The 20,672-nt window shown below is 30.2% G+C and overlaps 1 protein-coding gene across 1 annotated transcript in view; it reads left to right on the top strand.

The window, feature by feature from the left end:
• Nucleotides 1-20,672, top strand: part of LOC107449454 (cell adhesion molecule Dscam1-like) — a 165,235-nt gene that overhangs the window by 83,593 nt on the left and 60,970 nt on the right. Inside the window, exons 3-4 of the mRNA XM_043047305.2 lie at nucleotides 13,331-13,492; nucleotides 19,751-19,900. Coding sequence (XP_042903239.2) covers nucleotides 13,331-13,492; nucleotides 19,751-19,900 — 312 coding nt within the window. The remainder of the gene's footprint in view (nucleotides 1-13,330; nucleotides 13,493-19,750; nucleotides 19,901-20,672) is intronic.

The raw sequence follows: 20,672 nt of genomic DNA, 5'->3' as shown, positions 1-20,672 counted from the left end.
AAAAAATTTGACAGATATTAAATCACCTTCTCACACTAAAAATAAATTATTTTGGGATAGACAATTGAGAAATGTTGTTGAAGGTTAAGACATGAAACAGAAACGCCTCCAACTGATCTCTATCGTTTTCGTCCGAATATATGAACAACGCACAAATTCGTTGAATCCATACCGTTCCAAGAAGAACCCATACTTTCGTAAAAATTAAACATTTTCAAACTTGATAGCGTCATCAATGCTTTAAGTACTTTTCAAATATTTTTGCTACTTATATCAAAGATATTGTTAAATATTAAATCACCCTCTTACACTAAAACTATTTAGTTTGTATAAATAATTAAGAAGTGTTGTTGAAGGTTAAGATATAAGACGGAAACGCCTCCAATTGATCTCTATTGTGTTTAACCGAATATCGGACGAATTCGCTGAACGATATTATCCGGAAAATTAAACTATTTTAATTTCAATTACACTATTCAATGCAATACGTATTTTATTTCAAACTTATAACCATTTTTATAAAAAAAAATATTTTTGACAAATATTAAATCACCTTCTCGCACTAAAAATAAATTATTTTGGGATGGACATTTGAGAAATGTTGTTGAAGACATGAGACAGAAACGCCTCCAAATGATCTCTATTGTTTTACCATTGACTTCATTCAAGTTAATCTCCTTGCTATTAACTGTTGAATGTTTTCGAGTGGATCCTGTTTCCGGTATCAATTTCCGATATCGGTGCGTGTTCTAAGCTCATTTATAGTTCCCAGGAAGGAAACTTCTCTTTTGTTCGAGCAGTAATTCAAAATGGAGGTTGTTCCAGAGGTGGTTACAAAGTGAGGAAATTAATTTTCGCTTATGTGTTCGTAAGCTAGAGGGGCGTGAACGGAAGCATTTCCTCTCTAGGGAGAATTAACTAACGCTTCTGGAGCTTAATTAACACCCTTCGAAAACAACTCTTTTCAGATAAATGTTCGAAAATTAGCACTTCAGTTTCAAATTAAAATAAACGGAGGAACTAAACCTTTACTTTGACTAGGTTACTGGTGCATGCTGAAAAATAATCCTTATGATTACATGGGTGAATGAAAATACTGTTACTTAGTCAAAAGCGCAGGCATCTATATGCTACCAGAATTATGCATAATATTTAACTTGCAAATTCAGATTTCTAAAATATAACGGAATTTGTTTTGACTTGAATTTCATAGATGGCGCTTCGACTATATTACTAATGGTATTTATGCAAATATAAATTCGGCAATAATGAATTTAGATAGATTTTAAAATAAAAATATACGTTGCCGTCGTTTCAAATTGTATTATATTTCATTACTGTTGCTGTTTCATTTTTTTAACGGTTGGTCTTCTTGTTTATGTGCTTTGTTATGTAATGGACAATGGCTTTGTTATGTAATGGACAGTTCGAAACATCGAATAACACTAAAGATTTTTTTATCTGGGTTTTTTATGTAATAAAATCTATCTCAAATTTGGGTTTTGATATCACAATTGAGTTTATACATGTTATGCGGTCCCGCAGCTGACTGATTGTTAAAACACAATTCTCAGTAGTTCCTCGAAGTCAAGCATCATGGGCAATGGTCAGTGCGTGACTGGGTGAATTCCTTGATCTGTCTGATCGAGGGTGTGCGGTACTGTTCCTCTTTAAACTGTTCCACCAAAAAGGGCTCTAATTTGAGAGCAGGTCGTTGGGGTACCAAAGTGAGGGAGTCATCCACTCCGCAGAGGATCAAAATTGTGATGGCATACCTTCCGATCATCCTCAACGATATTTCCCAGACCGTCACCAACAGCTCATTGGGTAGCTCTAGAGTGACGTAAATAAAGTACTACTAATAGTACTACATGTTATGCGCAATGTCTTTTATGTAATATAAAACTTAAATCTATTACAAAACTCATGAAAATTGACACAAAAGAGTTTTAATAAGTAATGTTATAAAAATCTATATATATAGATAAGTTGTACTACATATAAAAAACATAATGAACACGAATGCCGCTGCTGACCTACGAGAGAGCATAAGGAATAAGAACTGGAGTGAGACAAACATTAAGGCAGTGACAGATAAGCCTCGCCGAGATGCAGTAGCCACCCTTAGAATCCTAACAGGTCATGATTGTCTAGGAGAACACCTGCATCGTATAGGTATTTATGACCACCCTCAGTGTCAACTGTGTGGTTCTGCAGCATCAATGAATAGAAAGCACCTCCATTGCTGTAAGAGGCTCCACGGACTTGACTCGGTGACCGCAAGATATTGGCGTGCGCGAGAGCTTTTAAGAAGATGACTTCGATCTTTTGTTATTTTCTATTTTTATTGTTCCTCTGTGTTTTGTTTGTATTCCCTGCCATTGGAAATAAAAAAATAATAAAAAAATAAAAAAAGATAGATTGTCTGCAATACTTAGCACAATCCACCCAATTTAGAACTATCGAAATCGACGTATGATTGTTGTCACCATACATTGTTGTCATGGTAGCCTACTAATGATCCTTACGTTCCAAGATGCATGCACGTCCGGAAATTCGGATGAGACTATCCTCTCTGCATTTATTACAATTTATATCTTATTAAAATACAATGAGATGGCAACAGTTCCTCAGAAAAAACAAAAAAAAAATTATTTGCAACAAATTTAAAGCAATAAAGGTCCTAAGTAACCGAGGGTAATAGCTTTCCTTTTAATGATCAGAGGAATTGCAATAGTGAGTTTCAATCCCTCTGTAAGTCACAATGCCTCTTTGTGTTACACTGAGTTATAATTTAGTCAATTTGCTAATAAGTTACATTTGTTTATAAGTTCAGTTTGTGAATATAAGGGTTTATTAACTATTTTTTACTGAGAGATTAAGTCTGCAATTGCAAGTAAAAAATTTAATTGTTTTAAATAATGATTCCAACGCAACAGTTGATTGCTTTACCATAGCATTATACGGGTTTTTGTAATGACAAATTCAAAAAAAAACCTAAATCCCAATTGCTTCAGATTTTTTTTCCTAAATTCATTTAAAGAATTGATTAAAACGAGTTAAGTTTTACTGCAAGATAAATTAAAAAATAAGACGAAAATATTCCAAAATTCATTTCAGAGAAAAAAAAAATATTTTATAACAGTCGTTGAGCAGCCTACCCAATTTTGAGTTGACGACTCCCAATATTCAACTCCGTAGCTTTGTAATTTTGAACACAATCCTAAAGATAAGGGAATTCCTGGATCAAGCATTGGGGGGAAATTCACCCTCAATAATACAAAAATCACTTTATTTTTATCAAATTCACTATAAATAATTTTAATGGATCGAACCCTCATTTTTTCTTCATGGAAAGGAAAGTCACGAAAACCTCTACGGTTAGCTTTACGATAAGGGGACTCAAACCCGTGATTCGTCTACCACTGAGGATATTTTACGTCAGCACTGCGGTCGGTACGAGCCGGGTGTGATATTCGTATCGACCAGCCATCCCTGGAATTCGAACCCGAGACTGGGAGGCGAGTGCTGTATCCTCTGAGTCATCACTGTACTGAGAAAAATAAATTATAAGTGGGTCTGATTATGCTTTCATTGCTGTGTTATTGCATTTCTTAAAAAGCATCTTGACAACACATTATAGTACTTATAAGCATTGAGCTATACATATGAGCTATAAAATATTACGCAGTGTTAACAACTCAAACAACCCAATTCTTTATGGTACTTTTCACAAATTTAGGCACGTTTCAATATCATTCAATGAATTTTAAAACACTCTAAATTATAAAAACACATTCACAGTATGATTATCGACAATATACAAAATTGTGTAGGGACTTAGTACGTTATTTTATACTACAATACATTTATCTTGGTTTCATCTATCATAAGTGAAAGCTCAACTAGATCAAAAATAAAATCATTAAATCAAAATTTTATTATTGGTAATTCCATTTGCCAAACAGAGTTACTATTGCTGTTTTTACAAATTAAAATAAATCGTTTCGAAAGAACTTCTTTTTTATGATTTAAAGCAAAAATAATTTTCAAAAAAAAGTATTGACTCTTTCAAATATTTCACTAAAATTATGATAAGATTTAGAAACAAAGAGTATTAGAATGTAATTAAATGTATGTAAATATCAGTTTATCTATCCAAACAGTAAGAATATTCGACACAAAAAATGTCTTGCTAATCTCTATAAGTTTTGTTTAAACAATTTATTTCTTAATGTTGTCATGTAAAAATAATTTCTCGACGTACAAACAAATTGCTTAATTATCTAAAACATGTATTTACCACAAAAAACTTAAAATGATATTTAATTATTCAAACTCTACACAAATTTCAAGCTGAACCAAATATTCATTTTTTCTATAAAAAAAAAATTCAATATTTTTTTAGCGGGCTCAAATTTTCAAGCATTTAATAATAAATTATCGTTTTAAGCTTCTACAACAATATATTTTAAAATAAAGAAATCCCATTAAGAAATTCAAACTAATGTAAATTTCCCTCAGTATGTTTACTGAGTTCAAATATTCATGGAGTTGCTTTTCTTCATAGCTTTTTTATCCGAGCACACTTCAACTGCCTACTTTGAAATCATTGAAACCCTATAAAATATTTGTCATTCATATTTTGAATCGTATCTTTTGTTAATATTGAATCCAATATGGAATATTAAATGATAAAGATGAAGAAAAAAATACATCGCTTGCGGCAATCCATTTCTTCCATCATTCCTAAGTATGTTTCAAATCTGAATAAACAGTGTTTTAAGTGACTTTTGAAAGGGGGAATGTATCAGAAATTCAATTTCAAAGAATTATTTTTTTTTTTTTAAAATCGAAGAAAAATCCCTCCGGAAAAATTTTCTCGAAAGATCCTCTTTTTTATTTTCTTTACTAGCTAAATAAAAATATTTTTAGGAAAACTGTTTTTTAATGATAATTATTTCTTTTTATTCATTAACAAGGAATGTTTGTTTATATGGAGTGTATGGTAAGATATTGTTGACCTACCGTAAGACATAATTTATATTTTTTCGTCAATTAAATTTCATATACTAATTGAATACCCAATAAGTGTGTGGAATAATTAATCATTTAGTATTGATTTACTCTATGAAATCATTCACAAAACTAAAAGGAATATGCCGATGTATTATGTAGCAAATATATATAAATCCAAACTTACACTGAGAATAAAAAGCTGGTCATAACTACCAGAATAGGGTTAAATTTACCGTGTTCTGACTATAAGGAACACCAAAAAATTCGTTAATTTTTATGGAAGCATTTTGGCAATGATTTTGATAAAATTGACATTAAAATATGGTTTTATAATTTGTGATGAAATTTGTTGAATGTGGTAAAATTCAGTAATTTTACCATGCCATAGAGAATGGTATAAACAACATTTGTTTGTTTAATTTATGTTTCAAATGCGTACTTCTTATTAAATGTGTGACAATAAGAACTGTAATTTTAAAAACCGGAATTTTTCCGGTAGACCGTTACCTTATGAACTACCAAAAAGAAAAAATGGTTTAAATACAGTATATTTTGGTTTTTATCTGTCAGAACTATGTTTGATTTTACCAAAAATGTTATTACCATGCATTACAGTAATTTCACTAGAATTTCTTTCCCCGTATGTTTTTATTTATTATAATTTTTTATTCTTCCCGCTAACTAAACGTTATAAGATTTTATATCGTTGTACAGCAGACCCAATTTTGAGTCTACTAATATTCAACTCTGTAGCTTTGTAATTTTGAACCCAATAAAGAAGACAAGGGAACTCCTGTATCAAGTATTGGGAGAAATTTTCCTTCGTGGAGTACTTTTAGATTCAACTAACCAGCATTTGAATTACATGTAGAGGAAAACCATGAAAACATCCCTCGGTTAGCCTGATTTTAAGGGGACTCTAACCTATGATCCGTCTACAATTTTAGATATTTTGCGTCAGCACTGTGGACAGGGCTAGCCGGTTGCAGAAGTCGTCGCAACCAATTATAGCTGGGATTCGAACTTGGTTCACCATATTGGGAGGCGTATTTTAAAGATTTTATCCCTTGAGTCACTACGGCTCTAACGTTATTAGATCAAGCAAAACACGTTTATAGAAGTTTATTGCATCGAGAAAAATTAACTCTAATCAGTTTCTTTTGGCATGACGCTATTGCTCAAGGGCAACTCATGATAATCAAAACTTACCATAAACAAGCAATTTTTTGGGTACTCATCACTATTGGGGGGACGTTAAAAACTATAGTCACAATACCTTTGTTGAATGCATATATTGGTATATTTTCAACCTATTAAAAACACTCTTATTAGAAAGAAATACCAATCGAACTTATTACCTATATTAATATGGAATCATTGTCATTAATATTAGTATGGCGATACTTTACTGTCCCTCTATTCCTATCTTTTATTGATTTCATTTCCCTGTACAAATGCTATGTTTCTTTCAATTCAATTTCTGTTGATTTTACATTATTTAGCTTTATAGAAAATCGTTTCAAAATTAAATTTCCTACGAAATAAACACACGGTTCTAGCTAATTTTCGAAATAACAATTCAGTAGCCTATCCTTCATATGCCATCCACATTGATAAATTGTCTCACCTGGTATAACAGATAAAAGCAGTTAAAAATTAATTAACGTACAACAAATTCCTTTCTTGGTTACATAGAGCTATGATGGCGCAATTCAACTAAAAAAATAAGAGTTGGTACAAAGCAGAAAACTAATTTCTATTGATTGGATACTTGTTTTTATTACACAGTTTGTAGCAGAACAGCTGATAAAAGTTAGCGTCTAGATATTTCTTTGGAGACGCGGTGGCTTAGCGGATAGAGAATTCATTTTCCAATGAGGTAAATCAGGTTCGAATCCCAATGACGGCTGGTCAAAACGAATTCCGCACCTGGATCGCTCCACAATGCTGACGTAAATTATCCTCATCCTCAGTGAGAGACGGAAAATGTGATAGAGTCCCCTTTCTATCAGGTTAACCGTGAGAGGTTTTAGTGGCTTTTCTAACCATCAAAAAGTCCTCCATGAAATTTTCCCCAATGCTTGATCTAGGAGCTCCTTTGTCTTCTGGATTGAGTTCATAATTATAAGGCTACTGAGTTGAGCATTAGTAGTCGCAAGCTCTAAAAAATTGGGTCTGCTGTTCAACGACTGTAATAAAATAAATATTTCTTTGAAAAGTCATTTACCTCAGAAAAATAAATATTGAATTTAATTAAGTAGATTGTTTTATATAACTGAAATTGTACTTTTAAGAACCCCTATTTTTTTAATTATTTAACGGGGAAAAAAATAAACTGTATTCTCATTTGTCTATATTTTTCTTCAAAAAACGTCAAATCCATATACATAAATGGCGTACGCTTCTCTTGATATCATTTTTTTTATATATATCTGCCTGTAAGAAGTATTCTTATGGCATTCGAAGTTTGTTCCGTAAGTCACAAATAAGTGGACCTATCCAGCTTTATCAAAGAGTCCCACCTGCAACGTTGCTTATTACTTTTCCTTATTAAGTCGCCTCTTTTATATTTATTCCGAAATGCTGAGTATCGTGTCTGCAGAATTCCTACGAGAGACAGAAAAGCTCTCGCAGATTTCTTTTCTTTCTTTCTAGATATAAAGGGGGATTGCTGAAAGGATATCATTCGGTACAGGCATTCGATAATATTGGCGAACCAACAATGAACTTCGTCTCTGATTAGCAAATTGTTTCTTTTTTTTTTCTCCTGCAAAATGTACCTTATAAAAGGGATTCCACATAATTCTATTATAATAATGCATAGAGATGGAATTGTCTAGATTTATTTTTAAGACACTTGCCCCATCAGTAAAAGTTATGATTCTGCATTTTTTCAAATTTGTTTGATTCACTATTCCTCCAATTCTCAGCAATTATTTTTTCGGTCTTTTAAGGTCCTTGCCGCATTAATAAAACTTATGACGCAGTATTTTTGTTTTATCAGTGTTACTGTATTTTCAGATTTATTATAAATTGTCTGATTGAGTATTCCTCGAACTCTAACAATTTTTCTGTTTTTAAGGTACTTCTCGCATTAATAAATCTTATGATTCTGCATTTTTTCAAATTTGTTTGATTCACTATTCCTCTAATTCTGATTAATTATTTTTTCGGTCTTTTAAGGTCCTTGCCGCATTAATAAAACTTATGACACAGCATTTTTGTTTTAACACTGTTACAGTATTTTCTGAATTTTTTTAAAACTTCTTTGATTGATTATTCCTCTAACTCAAACAATTTTTCTGTTTTCTAAGGTACTTGTCGCATTAATAAATCTTATGATACTGTATTTTTGTTTTATCTGTTTTACTGCATTTTCTGATTTATTATAATTTGTCTGATTGAGTATTCCTCGAACCTAATTATTTTTCTGTCTTTTAAGGTACTTGTCACATTATACTAATATATAATATCTTATGAAACTGTATTTTTGCTATTTCTGTGTTTCTGTATTTTCGGATTTATTATAATTTATCTGATTGATTATTTCTCAAACTCTAATTATTTTTTCTGTCGTTTAAGGCACTTGCCGCATTAGTAAAACTTAGGATAATGCATTTTTTCTAAATTTCTCTGACTGATTAATTTTTTTATCTCTTAACTGGTATTTCCAGGACTCTAAATGATTGACGCGAATTTTTTATTACTGATATATTGTAATTTATTAATTTTTATTCAACATTCATATTTTTCATTATTAAATATTGTGAATAAGCTTTCTATTTTAGGCAAACTATAGACAATTTAATATAATAGTTTGGAACTTAAAATATGACTTCATGTGTTACATTTTCTTTACAACAATTATTTCTAAATAGAGAATGCGAGACAATACAAAAAAAATGATTTCTAGACTTGAAAAAAGTAAACAACCTTCATTCGGCATTATTGTACATTAGAAAGAGGAGTAAATTTTAATTATGTACTGCGATATCTCTATGATCTTTATTTTCTTCTCATGATTAGGACGTTTCTGATCGGTTTCACTGTTTTTAACGGATATATCTGATCTCGTCACATAGCACACCTGTTTTACCAATTTATTTTGACTAAATGCAAATCAATTTTCGATTTAATTTTCGTTGTCCTTCTCAATCAGATATCCTGGATTAGTTTGATTTTTTACAAAAAAAGTGCTAGCTACATTATACCTATTAAGTTCAAGAATTTTTTTATTATATGTATAGGTGAAAAAATCAGTAGCATGTATTTTATTGTGCGTAAAAGATATTTCGGTTTTTGTAGTTTAAGAATTATAAATTATTTTTCCATACCAATTTAGTAATAAGCCCTTTAATAATATTTTAATGCGCTTCATTTTTATTAAGTATTAAATAAATAAGCAATTACTATTTGGATCTTACAAAAAACAAATAAAAATATCTATTTGCATCTTACTATTTATTTTCATGGTCTGGTTTGAAATTTGAAATAAAGTGTTATCGTGAATTTAAATAAAAAGCTTTGAATATATTTTTGAAACTATGTCACAATTTTTTGAAGATAATTTTGATTGACTACTTATCTATTGTATATGATTCTGAATTAACAATTAGCACTTTTACACTCCAATGCATAAGTATTTAAACGAAACAAAAGAAAAACATATTTATTTGTCAAATAACAGATTATGTCTTTTGAAAAGAAGCTAAGTAGCTAACAAGCTAATAATAAACTTTTCAAAGAAAATTTGCTTAACTCGAAATTAGAACTATTGTGCTTTAATTATAGATTTTTTTTTAATGTTTATACTACTGTTTTTTTCTTACTAATTATTTTCTCTGTAATAAGCACATTTACTATTAAATACCATTTCATTGAATATAATTTTAAATTGCTATTTCTTAACTACTGTCATTTGGAAATAATTATAAATTAACAAATCGTACTTCTTTAATCTAATGCATAAGCAGTCAAAAAGATAAAACTGTTTATTTGCCAGTTAAAAGATTATATATTTGCAAAAAAGGAAAATACTTTTATTTAACTTAATTGTTAACTTATATTTTCAATGACTAAGAAATATATTAATACTCGAAAATGCCTCTGTAGAATATAATTCAAGTTTAGAATTATTATTCTTTTCACTTGAATTTTAAATCTTTTGTACGTTACGGTTAATTTTTATTCTGATACTTTGCGTGTAATAGGCACATTTTAGGGCTTTGTTGATTGAAATATATTCAAGTATGCTGAAAACCTTCTTAGGAAACTTTTGAAATAAATATCGGTTACTTTTAGTTCATTGTTTAAAAAAAAGTTCAAAATAGCGTAGCACTACTTCATTTTTAATCATAGAAAAATATTTTTTTAAATACAGAAACCTCACTCAAACGAAACATATAGAAAGATAACCTATGCAACGTTCAAATTATTCAAATAAAAAAGTATAAGTTTTTTTTTTCATTTTAAGTAATTATATTGTTTAAAATATGGGCGTATAGTTTATTAGTCATAGCCAACAGAAAAAGAAAATCGTAATGAGATTTTCACTTTTTTATCCTTTTAAACCAGTGAAGAATCATAATTATCTAATATATCCAATCTTTCGTGAAATTTCTCAGCCCAGATATTTTAGTGAATAATATATTATCTTATTCTTGAAAGAAATTCAAACCATTAAGCTTCAAAGATAGAAGATATATGTGCGAACAAAGTTCAAGGGAGAATAAGAGAATATCTGTAATTCTACTAACTTTAATGGGAATTTTTCTTAGCTGTAATTACTTTGTTATTTATAAATCACCTTTTGGAATAAAGAGCAACGAAAGAATAACAGCAGCTGTGTAGAGATGGTTAGTATTTTATGTAATAAAAGCTTGTGCTACAAAATCATTACGGTTAAATATAATGTGTTACATAACTTTCAGGATCTTTAAGGTAATGTGTATGTAGAAGTGACTTAACTATTTTTATAATAAAAAGATATTTACGTTTTCATGCAGATTTTTAAGCATTCTTTTTATACGATAAGCAAAATATGAATTCTCATGGCTACTCTATAAACATAAATTCCAACAGTACTCAGCAATAATTAGAATAATCAGTAGTGTTCAATAATTATAAATTTTAATAGTACTCAATAATAATTATTACTGTCAATAGAATTCAATATTCATTATAAATCTTAGAAGGTTTTAATATAAATTAGAAATTATCCAATAGATCTTAATAATAAATAGAAAATTATAATAGTATTCTATCCCGGTCAGCTATATATATAGAAATATATATATATATAAAGAAAAACGAAGAAAATTAAGAGAAATATTAAATTATTAAGTATTATTTACTGCGCATAAGCTGCAAGTAATTAATGAGCTGCAAAGCTCATANTATATATATATATACCGAAGAGCCATTACATTATGACCACCCTCCATCTGTAACAATGGGCTCGCCCAGGTTTTCATGGTTTCTCGCCCAGGAACATAGTTTCTGACTAGGTTCACCCATTCATGGCAATTTCCTGTTAGGGATGGTGTTTACCAACAGAATAATGCACCATGTCATAAGAATCGAATCGTCATGGATTGGTTCGCAGAACATTCCAGTGACTTTCAAGTCATGTCTTGGCCCCCAAATTCACCTGACCTAAATTCAATAGAGCATTTGTGGCCTTACTTGGCAAACCGAATTTGTGCTGCCACGCTACCCCCTCGCAATGTGAGGGAATTGCAGGAAAAGCTGGTGAGCGCTTGGTACCAGGTACCTCAGACTATCTATCAGCACCTTGTGGAATCAATGCCACGGTGGGTACTAGCAGTTTTGAAGGCTAAAGGTGGTCCTGTATGTTATTAGCAGGGTGGTCATAATGTAATGGCTCTTCGGTGTACATATATAAATTAAGGAATTGACCTCACAAATTGTGAAGGCATGCCTTCGGATCATTCTGAGGGGTGTTTTCCAGACAGCCGCCTATGGCCCATTGTGCATTGTGCTATGTAAATAAAGAACCTATCAACCTAATAGTACTCTATAATCATAATAATTTTCTACGTATTTAATAATCATTATAAATCCAAATAATACTAAAAAATAAAAGTATTTTTCAATAATTGCACAAGTAAACTTAAGGAACCATAAAATATGAACAAATCACTCCTTACATTGAATTCAAGTTGAAAGTTCTTGAAAATCAAAACTTAGTCATAGATATATTTTATAAGTCGTTCTATTGCGGTTAAGTCTATTAACGGTTAAGTAAATGTTGTTAAAGTATTTCTTGTACAGTTTATTTTTTAATGTGATTTAAAGTTTTTGATGAATAACACAAGAAAGAGAACATTTTTAGAGATATAGACTAAATAAAATTAATTTTAGGACATTTTGATACTTCTTCTGTATAATTTGCTAAATGCACGACAACAGTTTTTAAGCAGTTATGTCACTTAAAGAAGGAAATTATCAAAAATTACTGAGTACAAGCACTTCAGTTAAAATTTAAAATTAACTTTAGGTATTCAAATTTTGTTCACAATATTCTCTATGTATTTGCTATAATAAAAGACAATCTATATGATTTTGATGGGGGGTAAATGAATAGCAAAATAATTCTGTAAAACTCGTTCAAGATCAATGATCTCCTAATTTGCAGTTTATGTTTTGGTGATGGTTTTGCGAAATCTTGCCTAAACTTTGCTTTCAGTATTACCCTATCAAAATGAGTAATGAGAGTTGAGATATAGAGAATTGGATGGCTTTAATGTTTGATATACGCTGAAAAACACTGTATTTAAAAAAAAATTTTGATTTTATAACCATCATTGAACAGCTGACTCATCTTTTGGTTTACGACTACCAATGTTCATCTTTGTAGCCTTGTAATTTTGAACCCAATCCAGAAGACAAGGAAACTTCTTTATCGATACCTCCTGAGATATGATTTGTTATGGGAACATGGAGGACTTTATGAGCAGATAGATTTAACATGCATGAATCACCATTTACTACACGGGGAGACTTGGACAGGCGGGGATTGAACGCACGACTTCTTGGTCATGGACTCAATGTCCTACCAACCAGGCTATCCCGGCCTTGTATTTCAACATTTGTGCCGAAAAGTGATGAACAACAAAATGTAAGAATGACATGCTGAAAAAGAATTCGAGCATGTTCTCAAATTTTACATTGAATCTCGTCAACAATCTCGAGATGGTTTTATTTCTTCTTAAGTAACACCCTGTATACTGTATTGATATGTGAGATTAAAGAAAATTAAATAATTAAATTATTTGTTTGTTTTTTGCAGTCATTAATCAAAGATTCAGTCCTCAAGTATACGATGACTTTGTGGTGCGGGGAAATACAGCTGTTCTCAAGTGTCATTTGCCGACATTCGTCAAAGAATACGTTTCTGTAGACTCATGGATCAGAAATGATGACTACGTTCTCAAAATGGCCGACACAAGAAGTAAGTTCTGTTTATTTTAGAACGAAACTTTATTAACTATGAGTCATTATCCAAACTGGAGTTACATAGTTATGCTACAAATTAAGCTACAGTTATTTAGCCATATGCTATGATATTAAACTATTATACATAATAAGGTACAGTATTCTACGAGAAAACTTAGTATTACTGTATTTTTATTATTACTGTAGTATTACTGTATTTTTATTCTTATTATAGTATTACTGTATCATTATACAAGGTGTTTATAAAGTCATGGACCCATTTTGATGTTTAATAACTCATAAAATAATAAAGATAGATTAAAATTAATAACATAAATGATTAGATAGACTCAAAAAGTTTCATGACCTTTGTCAATGAACTTCCACGTGTGCCCCCTTCGTCGCACGAAGAATATCATGTCAATAGTCAATTTCACGCCAGGGAGCGGCAAGCATGTCGGCATCCACAGAGGCTATTGCGGTTGTAATTCTGGCTTTTAGGTCATCAATGTTCGACGCGATCCTCCTATAAACATTGTCCTTTATAAATCCCCAAAGAAAGAAGTCCAGCGGCGTTATATCAGGCGATCTGGGAGGCCAAGGAATTGGACCTCCTCGCTCAATCCATCTTTCTGGAAAATGATCATTCAAAGAACTACGAACGATGATACTCCAATGAGGTGGTGCACCATCTTGTTGCAAAAAAACATGTGGCAGAAACTCTTCTAGCTGTGGAAATACGAAGTTTTCCAACATATCTAAGTACATGACTGATGAGGCCGTCTTTTCTGTAAAAAAGAAACTCCCAATGACTCGGTCATACATTAGTCCACACCACACATTAACCTTTGGGGAATCCCTTTGTGTCTCACGGTATTGAACCTTTTTGAGTCTATCTAACCATTTACGTTATTAAGTTTAATCTATCTTTATTATTTCATGAGTTATTAAACATCAAAATGGGTCCGGGACTTTATAAACACCCTGTATATATTAAATTTGTATTACTGTAAAGTAATTTCAGTAGAACTTTTTCGAGCAAAACTTCTCGTTTGTTTATACAATTCGGCATTAAATTTCAACAAAATTAAAAATAATATAAAATTTTAAAATGAAATGTTAACATTTTCTAATAAAATTTTAACATTTCAATATCGAAGATTAGCCGTTTATTCATAAAAACTTAGTATTTCCGCAAATATTGTTTGTACAAAATAAAATGGAATTCGTTCGTTTTTTTTTCTCCAAACGCTGCACAGATTTTTTTTCTATTTATTCATTTAAACTTAATATGAATTTAAATTTCTGTAATTTATCGCTATTTTTATTGCTGTTAAAGTGTCGAAATTTAAATTAGAATCTACTTCATATGATTTAGTTTTACTGAAAAAATAATGGCTAACGAAAAATATCTAAATATTAAGGGTGTGGGGTCAGAGGCGTGATCTCAAAGCTCGAGTTGGAGTCAGAAAAACGTTAGATCCTATGAAATTCTTCTCAGAAATAAAACTTTTTCATTTGACGATCCAGTAATCCTTAAGTTACATTTTTTTGTTAATCTGGAGAATAATTTCGTCATGAATTTCTCGAGATTTGAGACGAAACTTAAACTCTCAAATATATGGTGAAATTGTTTACTCAACTCGAACACTCATCGTTGTGCATTGTGGGAGATTGTTAGCGAGAATGACGACACTCGATTGAAGACTAGACGGCCGAAAATATATTCTTTGATAAAGTGACGAAAAAAGCCGATTAGTCTGTATTGAGGTTAAGAAGTTGTCTTCGCACCATGAAGATCCCAGGTTCAAATCCCCCATCTGGAATGGATGTAATTTATGACGAAGCAGAATGAAGAAATATTTCTTTAATTTTAACGAAATTGGTTTAATTGATGAAGAGACGAAAGTTATTTCGTTACTTTGACGAAAAATTCACTCGGAGCATTCAACAGGAAACAGTATTGTCAAAAAAGTTGAAAACGTTAGTAAACGTTAAAAAAGAAAGTTACGTGATATTTGTGTATCCATTTGTTACAGTGATATAGAAAATTTGGGAAAGATTTCATGGCCAATCTAAATTTCAATCCTTTTTCTACAGTAACAAAGCGAAATTTAATTTGGTTAAAAGAGAAATCCAAAAAACTGCGTCTTTTTAACCGAATTAAAAGGGAAGAAAAATTATTTTATTTCTTCCAGATTGAAACAAAAAATGTAAAATGTATCACTTTAGTAGAAAACTTATATCATCACCGAAAATTCCCACTGCATCTTTTAAAAACTAAAAGGCCCTACCTTTGTTGTCTTAAAAGTGACAATATTTTTTTTTCTTCCTTCAATTCCCTTAAACATAGTTTTTAAATATTTTATTTGTTCTATTATTTACAAGCACAGAGACCAAATTTTATTCATCTTGAAAATAATATATTTTCGCAAAGAATGTATATTGTGAAAGAACGCTGAATATTTTGGCAAAAGTCTTTAAAAAAACCTTGATCTTACACACAGTTCATTGAATTTTGAAAGATATAGAAGAAAAAATATGATTTTTTTATTTCGTTTTTTTCATCGTGCAAACGTTGTTCAAGAGAAGTTCTTTCTAAACTATAGTTCAGAGTTTTTCTCCATTTAAGAAGAAACAAACAACCCAAACGAAAGACTGTTATCAATCTTTAAAGACCTTTTACTAGTAATTTAGATAATGGCCTTACAGGGACGAAGTAGATTCTGACATTATACATCTTTAAGGTTGAGTAAAAAATTCCTCTGCAGTTTAGTTTCATCGATCCGTAGAAGATTTCATTTAATTAAGAGAAAAGATTGTAGCTATAGCGACATCCAAATCAGCTTTTACATCTTAACAATGATAAATTTTATCCCAGCTAATGCAAATGTTACGTCGCCTGTAAGCAAGAACCATTAAAAAACGTTGGCAGGAAAAAGACTTTTTTATATGAAACTATTTGAAACAAGATTTCGGAATTTTAGCGACAAATTGGATGAATTAAATACAATGGAAAGTGGATTAGAGACATTAAAACGAAGATAATTTTTTCGTTGTATGGAAAGAACAGATTTTTTGAAGAGCATAATTTCTTTTCGGAATGAAAAAAGGGTTACTTATTTCTCTTGACTGAATCTTTTAAGGGTTTTATTAAAAATCACTTACTCATCTACGTTTTAAAAAGCATAAAAAAGGATATTTTTAAAATATATCCATAATAAGATGAGTGTATTCCTTACGCATTGATAAATTAAATAAATTTGAAATATGAATTACAAATTAAATTAGTTAAATGCATTAATTATTTATAATTTTAAGTTCGTAAAATTTAAACAAGCTTGAAACATGAATTACAAATAAAATGCTTGCAAATATATAAAATATCTTTACGTGTTGAGAGCAAATAATTAAATATTAATTAGAAGTAAAATGGATTAACATAAAATGAGCGTTTCATTCCTACTGTGAAAATAAGCTGCATTAAATTTATAATTTGAACTCATTAAATAAATTATGTGTTACGACGTTTTTGGAGGAAGTCAAATATATCTTGTTTACAAAAGAAATGCAATTAAATATATTGAATGGTGTATTATTTATGACAAATAGTCTAATTTATATAGCTTAATTAAAGCTCTACTTACATATAAAATGCAATATAAATAATCTTCATTGAATTATTCTTTATTTGCAAATACATTAATTAAAATTTAAAATATGAACTACAAATAACATTTGTTATATCTTTATGCTCGATCAAATTAAACAAATTTATATCATCAATTACAAATAAAATGCTTGAAAATATGTGAATATAATTAAGAATTTAGAGTAAATAATAAAATATAAATTAGAAGTGAAATGAAATTGAGTATCTAGATGGGGTAAACTGACTGAGACGGTCTTGGCCGGTAACCAGCTGTAGTGCCTAAGAAAAAGAAGAAATGGATTAACATAAAATGAGCTTTTTTTTACCTATTGTGAAAATACCTATTTTGCATTAAATGAAAATATTATTTATAATTTGAACTCATAAAAATTAATTACATTATACGACGTTTTGGAGGAATTAAGTTTACAAATGAAATGCAATTAAATATATTGGATGCTATAAATTTTATGACGAATTATCTAATTTTTATACATTAATTAAATCTTAGCTTACATATAAAATGCAGTATAAATTATCTCAATATAAATATCCTTTGTTTTCAAATGCATTAATTAAAAATTAAAACACAAATTAAAAAATATTGAAGTTTATATTAAGTATAGGTGGAATAAATCAACATTCTTAAGAAAAAACGATTTTTCTTGCATAACATTAAATATAAACTTAGTCAATTTTATACACCACTATAAATTTAAATTGCTTTCCTTAGTGTTATCCGTTACTGTTTAAGACCATCTTGAGCTCTGTACTTGAGTTCAAGTCTCTAATTTGACGTTCAACTCATCTTTTAAAAATTTTGTTCGAAATTAATTGCATAGTTCTCGAATAGCAAAGAATACTTATTTTCTTCAATAACTGCACCTATAACTTTAGATTAATGAGAGTTTTCATTCAAGAGCTACTTCGCTTTCTAAAACATGCTTGAAACCGAAACTTTGTAGTCAAGTGTAATTATAATTCTTATTCTGTATCAAAAACTTTTATTCTCTCCAGTTACTCAGCAGTTAAAGTTGAAAATCTTTAACTGCTTGTGGAAATCGCTTGGTTTTGAAAATAAATTTCTGAGTGTTAATTATTTCCAGGCGAGAAATAAAATGGAATTGTGAAAGTTTTATTTTATCGTTTGGTGTTAATGGGTGTTTAAGAGACTGGAAAGCATAATCTGTAAATCTTTTGTTTAAGCTATGTATAAGATTTATTTTTATAGAGGTTAAAATAATTATTTTGAGAAAAGTTCGTAAACGGTTGAAATAATAACATTTTAAGATTAACTAATAATAATCAACGATTGAGCTACATTGCTCTGTGAAACATACTCGAGACGAAAACTTAGAAGTAAAAGTTTGAAAACATTAAAGTCATATTATTTAACGAGAAATGATGAATGAATATTATATAACGATTGAGTTACTTAACGTTGTTAAATAAACTAACCATGAAACTATCTTGTAGTAAAAAGTATAAAGCATTTAAATTAATAATTAGGAAACAATTAACTTCACAATTAACAAGCCAACTTCAATTATTTTAAATGAAAATTTAATTAAGCGAAATTTGCTGGAAACTTAATTTCGAAATCAAAATTTGAAAATGATTCATTAAATAGTAATTAATAATTGAGCTACTTTATCTTCTGAAACATACTTAAAAGAGAAACTAAGAGGACAAGAGTGTCATTGGTGCAAGGCTGATCAGGCCTCCCCCCCCCCAACCATATTCTCAAATGCTATAGTTTTACTGTTCTCGAGATTTCAAGGGGATCCGTATTTGTTTTTCGACTTTTTAGACATTTTTTTTGTTTTGTGGCAATGGTGTAGCTAAGCAACACCATCTGGGATTAGAAACAACAACAGAAGTATATGACAGTCAGACGTCAAGACAACAGAAGTCAATGACAACAGAAAGTCAATGACAACGGAAGTCAATGACGATAGAAGTCAATGACCACAGAAGTAATGTTTGAAAATAAATTTCCAAACATTTTTTCCCATGCAAGAAAAAAATGAATTGCGGGTACAGAATCTTAATTTTAGTCATAAGTCAATTCATTAAAAAATGATTAAAATAATCTCCAAACGTACTGTCATTAACACAAAAGAGAAAGCAGTTAAGAGCAATTCAAACATTGCTGAAGTGTTCTCGAGTTATGGAAATTCAAGTTGGTTGCAAACCAAATGGTTGTAAAGAAGGCATGTATCTTAGTCTACCCTTCACATTCTCTACAGAGTACTTTTCAGCGCGTGTTTTTTTCTGATTTCAGTTTCTTCTCACGCTGTCTTGAAGTTTCTTTTTCTGTTTTCAATTCGTTCTCATACTGTTCTGAACTTTTTCTGCTTTCCATTCGTTCTCACACTGTTCTGAAGCTTTTTTTCTCTGCTTTCAGTTCGTACTCACACTGTTCTGAAGTTATTTTTCCCTGCTTTCAGTTCGTTCTCACACTATTCTGAAGCTTTTTTTCTCTGCTTTCAGTTCGTACTCACACTGTTCTGAAGTTATTTTTCTCTGCTTTCAGTTCGTTCTCACACTGTTCTGAAGTTTTTTTTCTCTGCTTTCAGTTCGTACTCACACTGTTCTGAACTTTTTTCTCTCTGCTTTCAGTTCGTTCTCACACTGTACTGTTTTCTGGTGAGTTATTGATCCATGAAACGCAGGAGAAAGACGCAGAGTGGAGTTACCGATGTCAGACCCGACACCGACTGACGGGTGAAATGGTCGTCAGTATCAGTGCTGGAAAAATAACTGTGACCGGTAAGTACGCCAATTATTAAAAACAAAATCAGACAAATTTATGTTACTATAAAATTTAGCACATATTTGCTTTTACGGTTGTATAGTACTTTTTAAAACTTTAACTTTCTCAAAATTAAAACTTTTTCAATCTTTCTGTAGCTTAAAATATTTCCATTTTATTTTAAATTTTGAGTGTTGCAAAATTTTCCGAAATGTAACTATACTCCGTTTCAAGTCAAAGAAAAAAGTCTATTACTGGATTGAATTTAAGTAATCATCCACGACTGCATGAAGTTTTATTTAGCTATCAAATTATATAATTATGCCTTCAAAACAATCTAAACAATTTTAAAAGTTAAACTCGTAAGACAAAAATTTAATTCATGCTATTTTTCATAAGCAAATAAAAACTTGTGCTACATCTTTTCAAGAGCTGGCGATGTTAATATTCATTCGCGCTTGAAGCTTAGCATCCATTTAGCTTGCACTTAGATGCAAACAGGCGCTCTCCATAAACTTTGTTTGAAAAATTAAAAAAAATTAAATTTTCATTAGCTTATCATATTTAAAACATCTATTTCTAATTTTTGAAAACATTTATGAATGTTTTAAAACTTTTTGAAAAGTAACTTAATCCTTCTAGCAACCCGGACAATGGTCATTGCACTTAAGAAAGCATTAGTATAAGAAATATCGGGTAATTATATTGAGGACAACAAAAAAACATCATTCTTGGGAATAAATAACAATTGCTTTTAGAACTTCATAACTAAGAAATCAGTGGCGTAGA

Source organism: Parasteatoda tepidariorum, chromosome 1 (assembly GCF_043381705.1).
Source record: "Parasteatoda tepidariorum isolate YZ-2023 chromosome 1, CAS_Ptep_4.0, whole genome shotgun sequence".
Lineage (NCBI taxonomy): Eukaryota > Metazoa > Arthropoda > Arachnida > Araneae > Theridiidae > Parasteatoda > Parasteatoda tepidariorum.
Note: the sequence above shows the minus strand (reverse complement) of the source record. Positions and strands in the feature narration are given on the sequence as shown.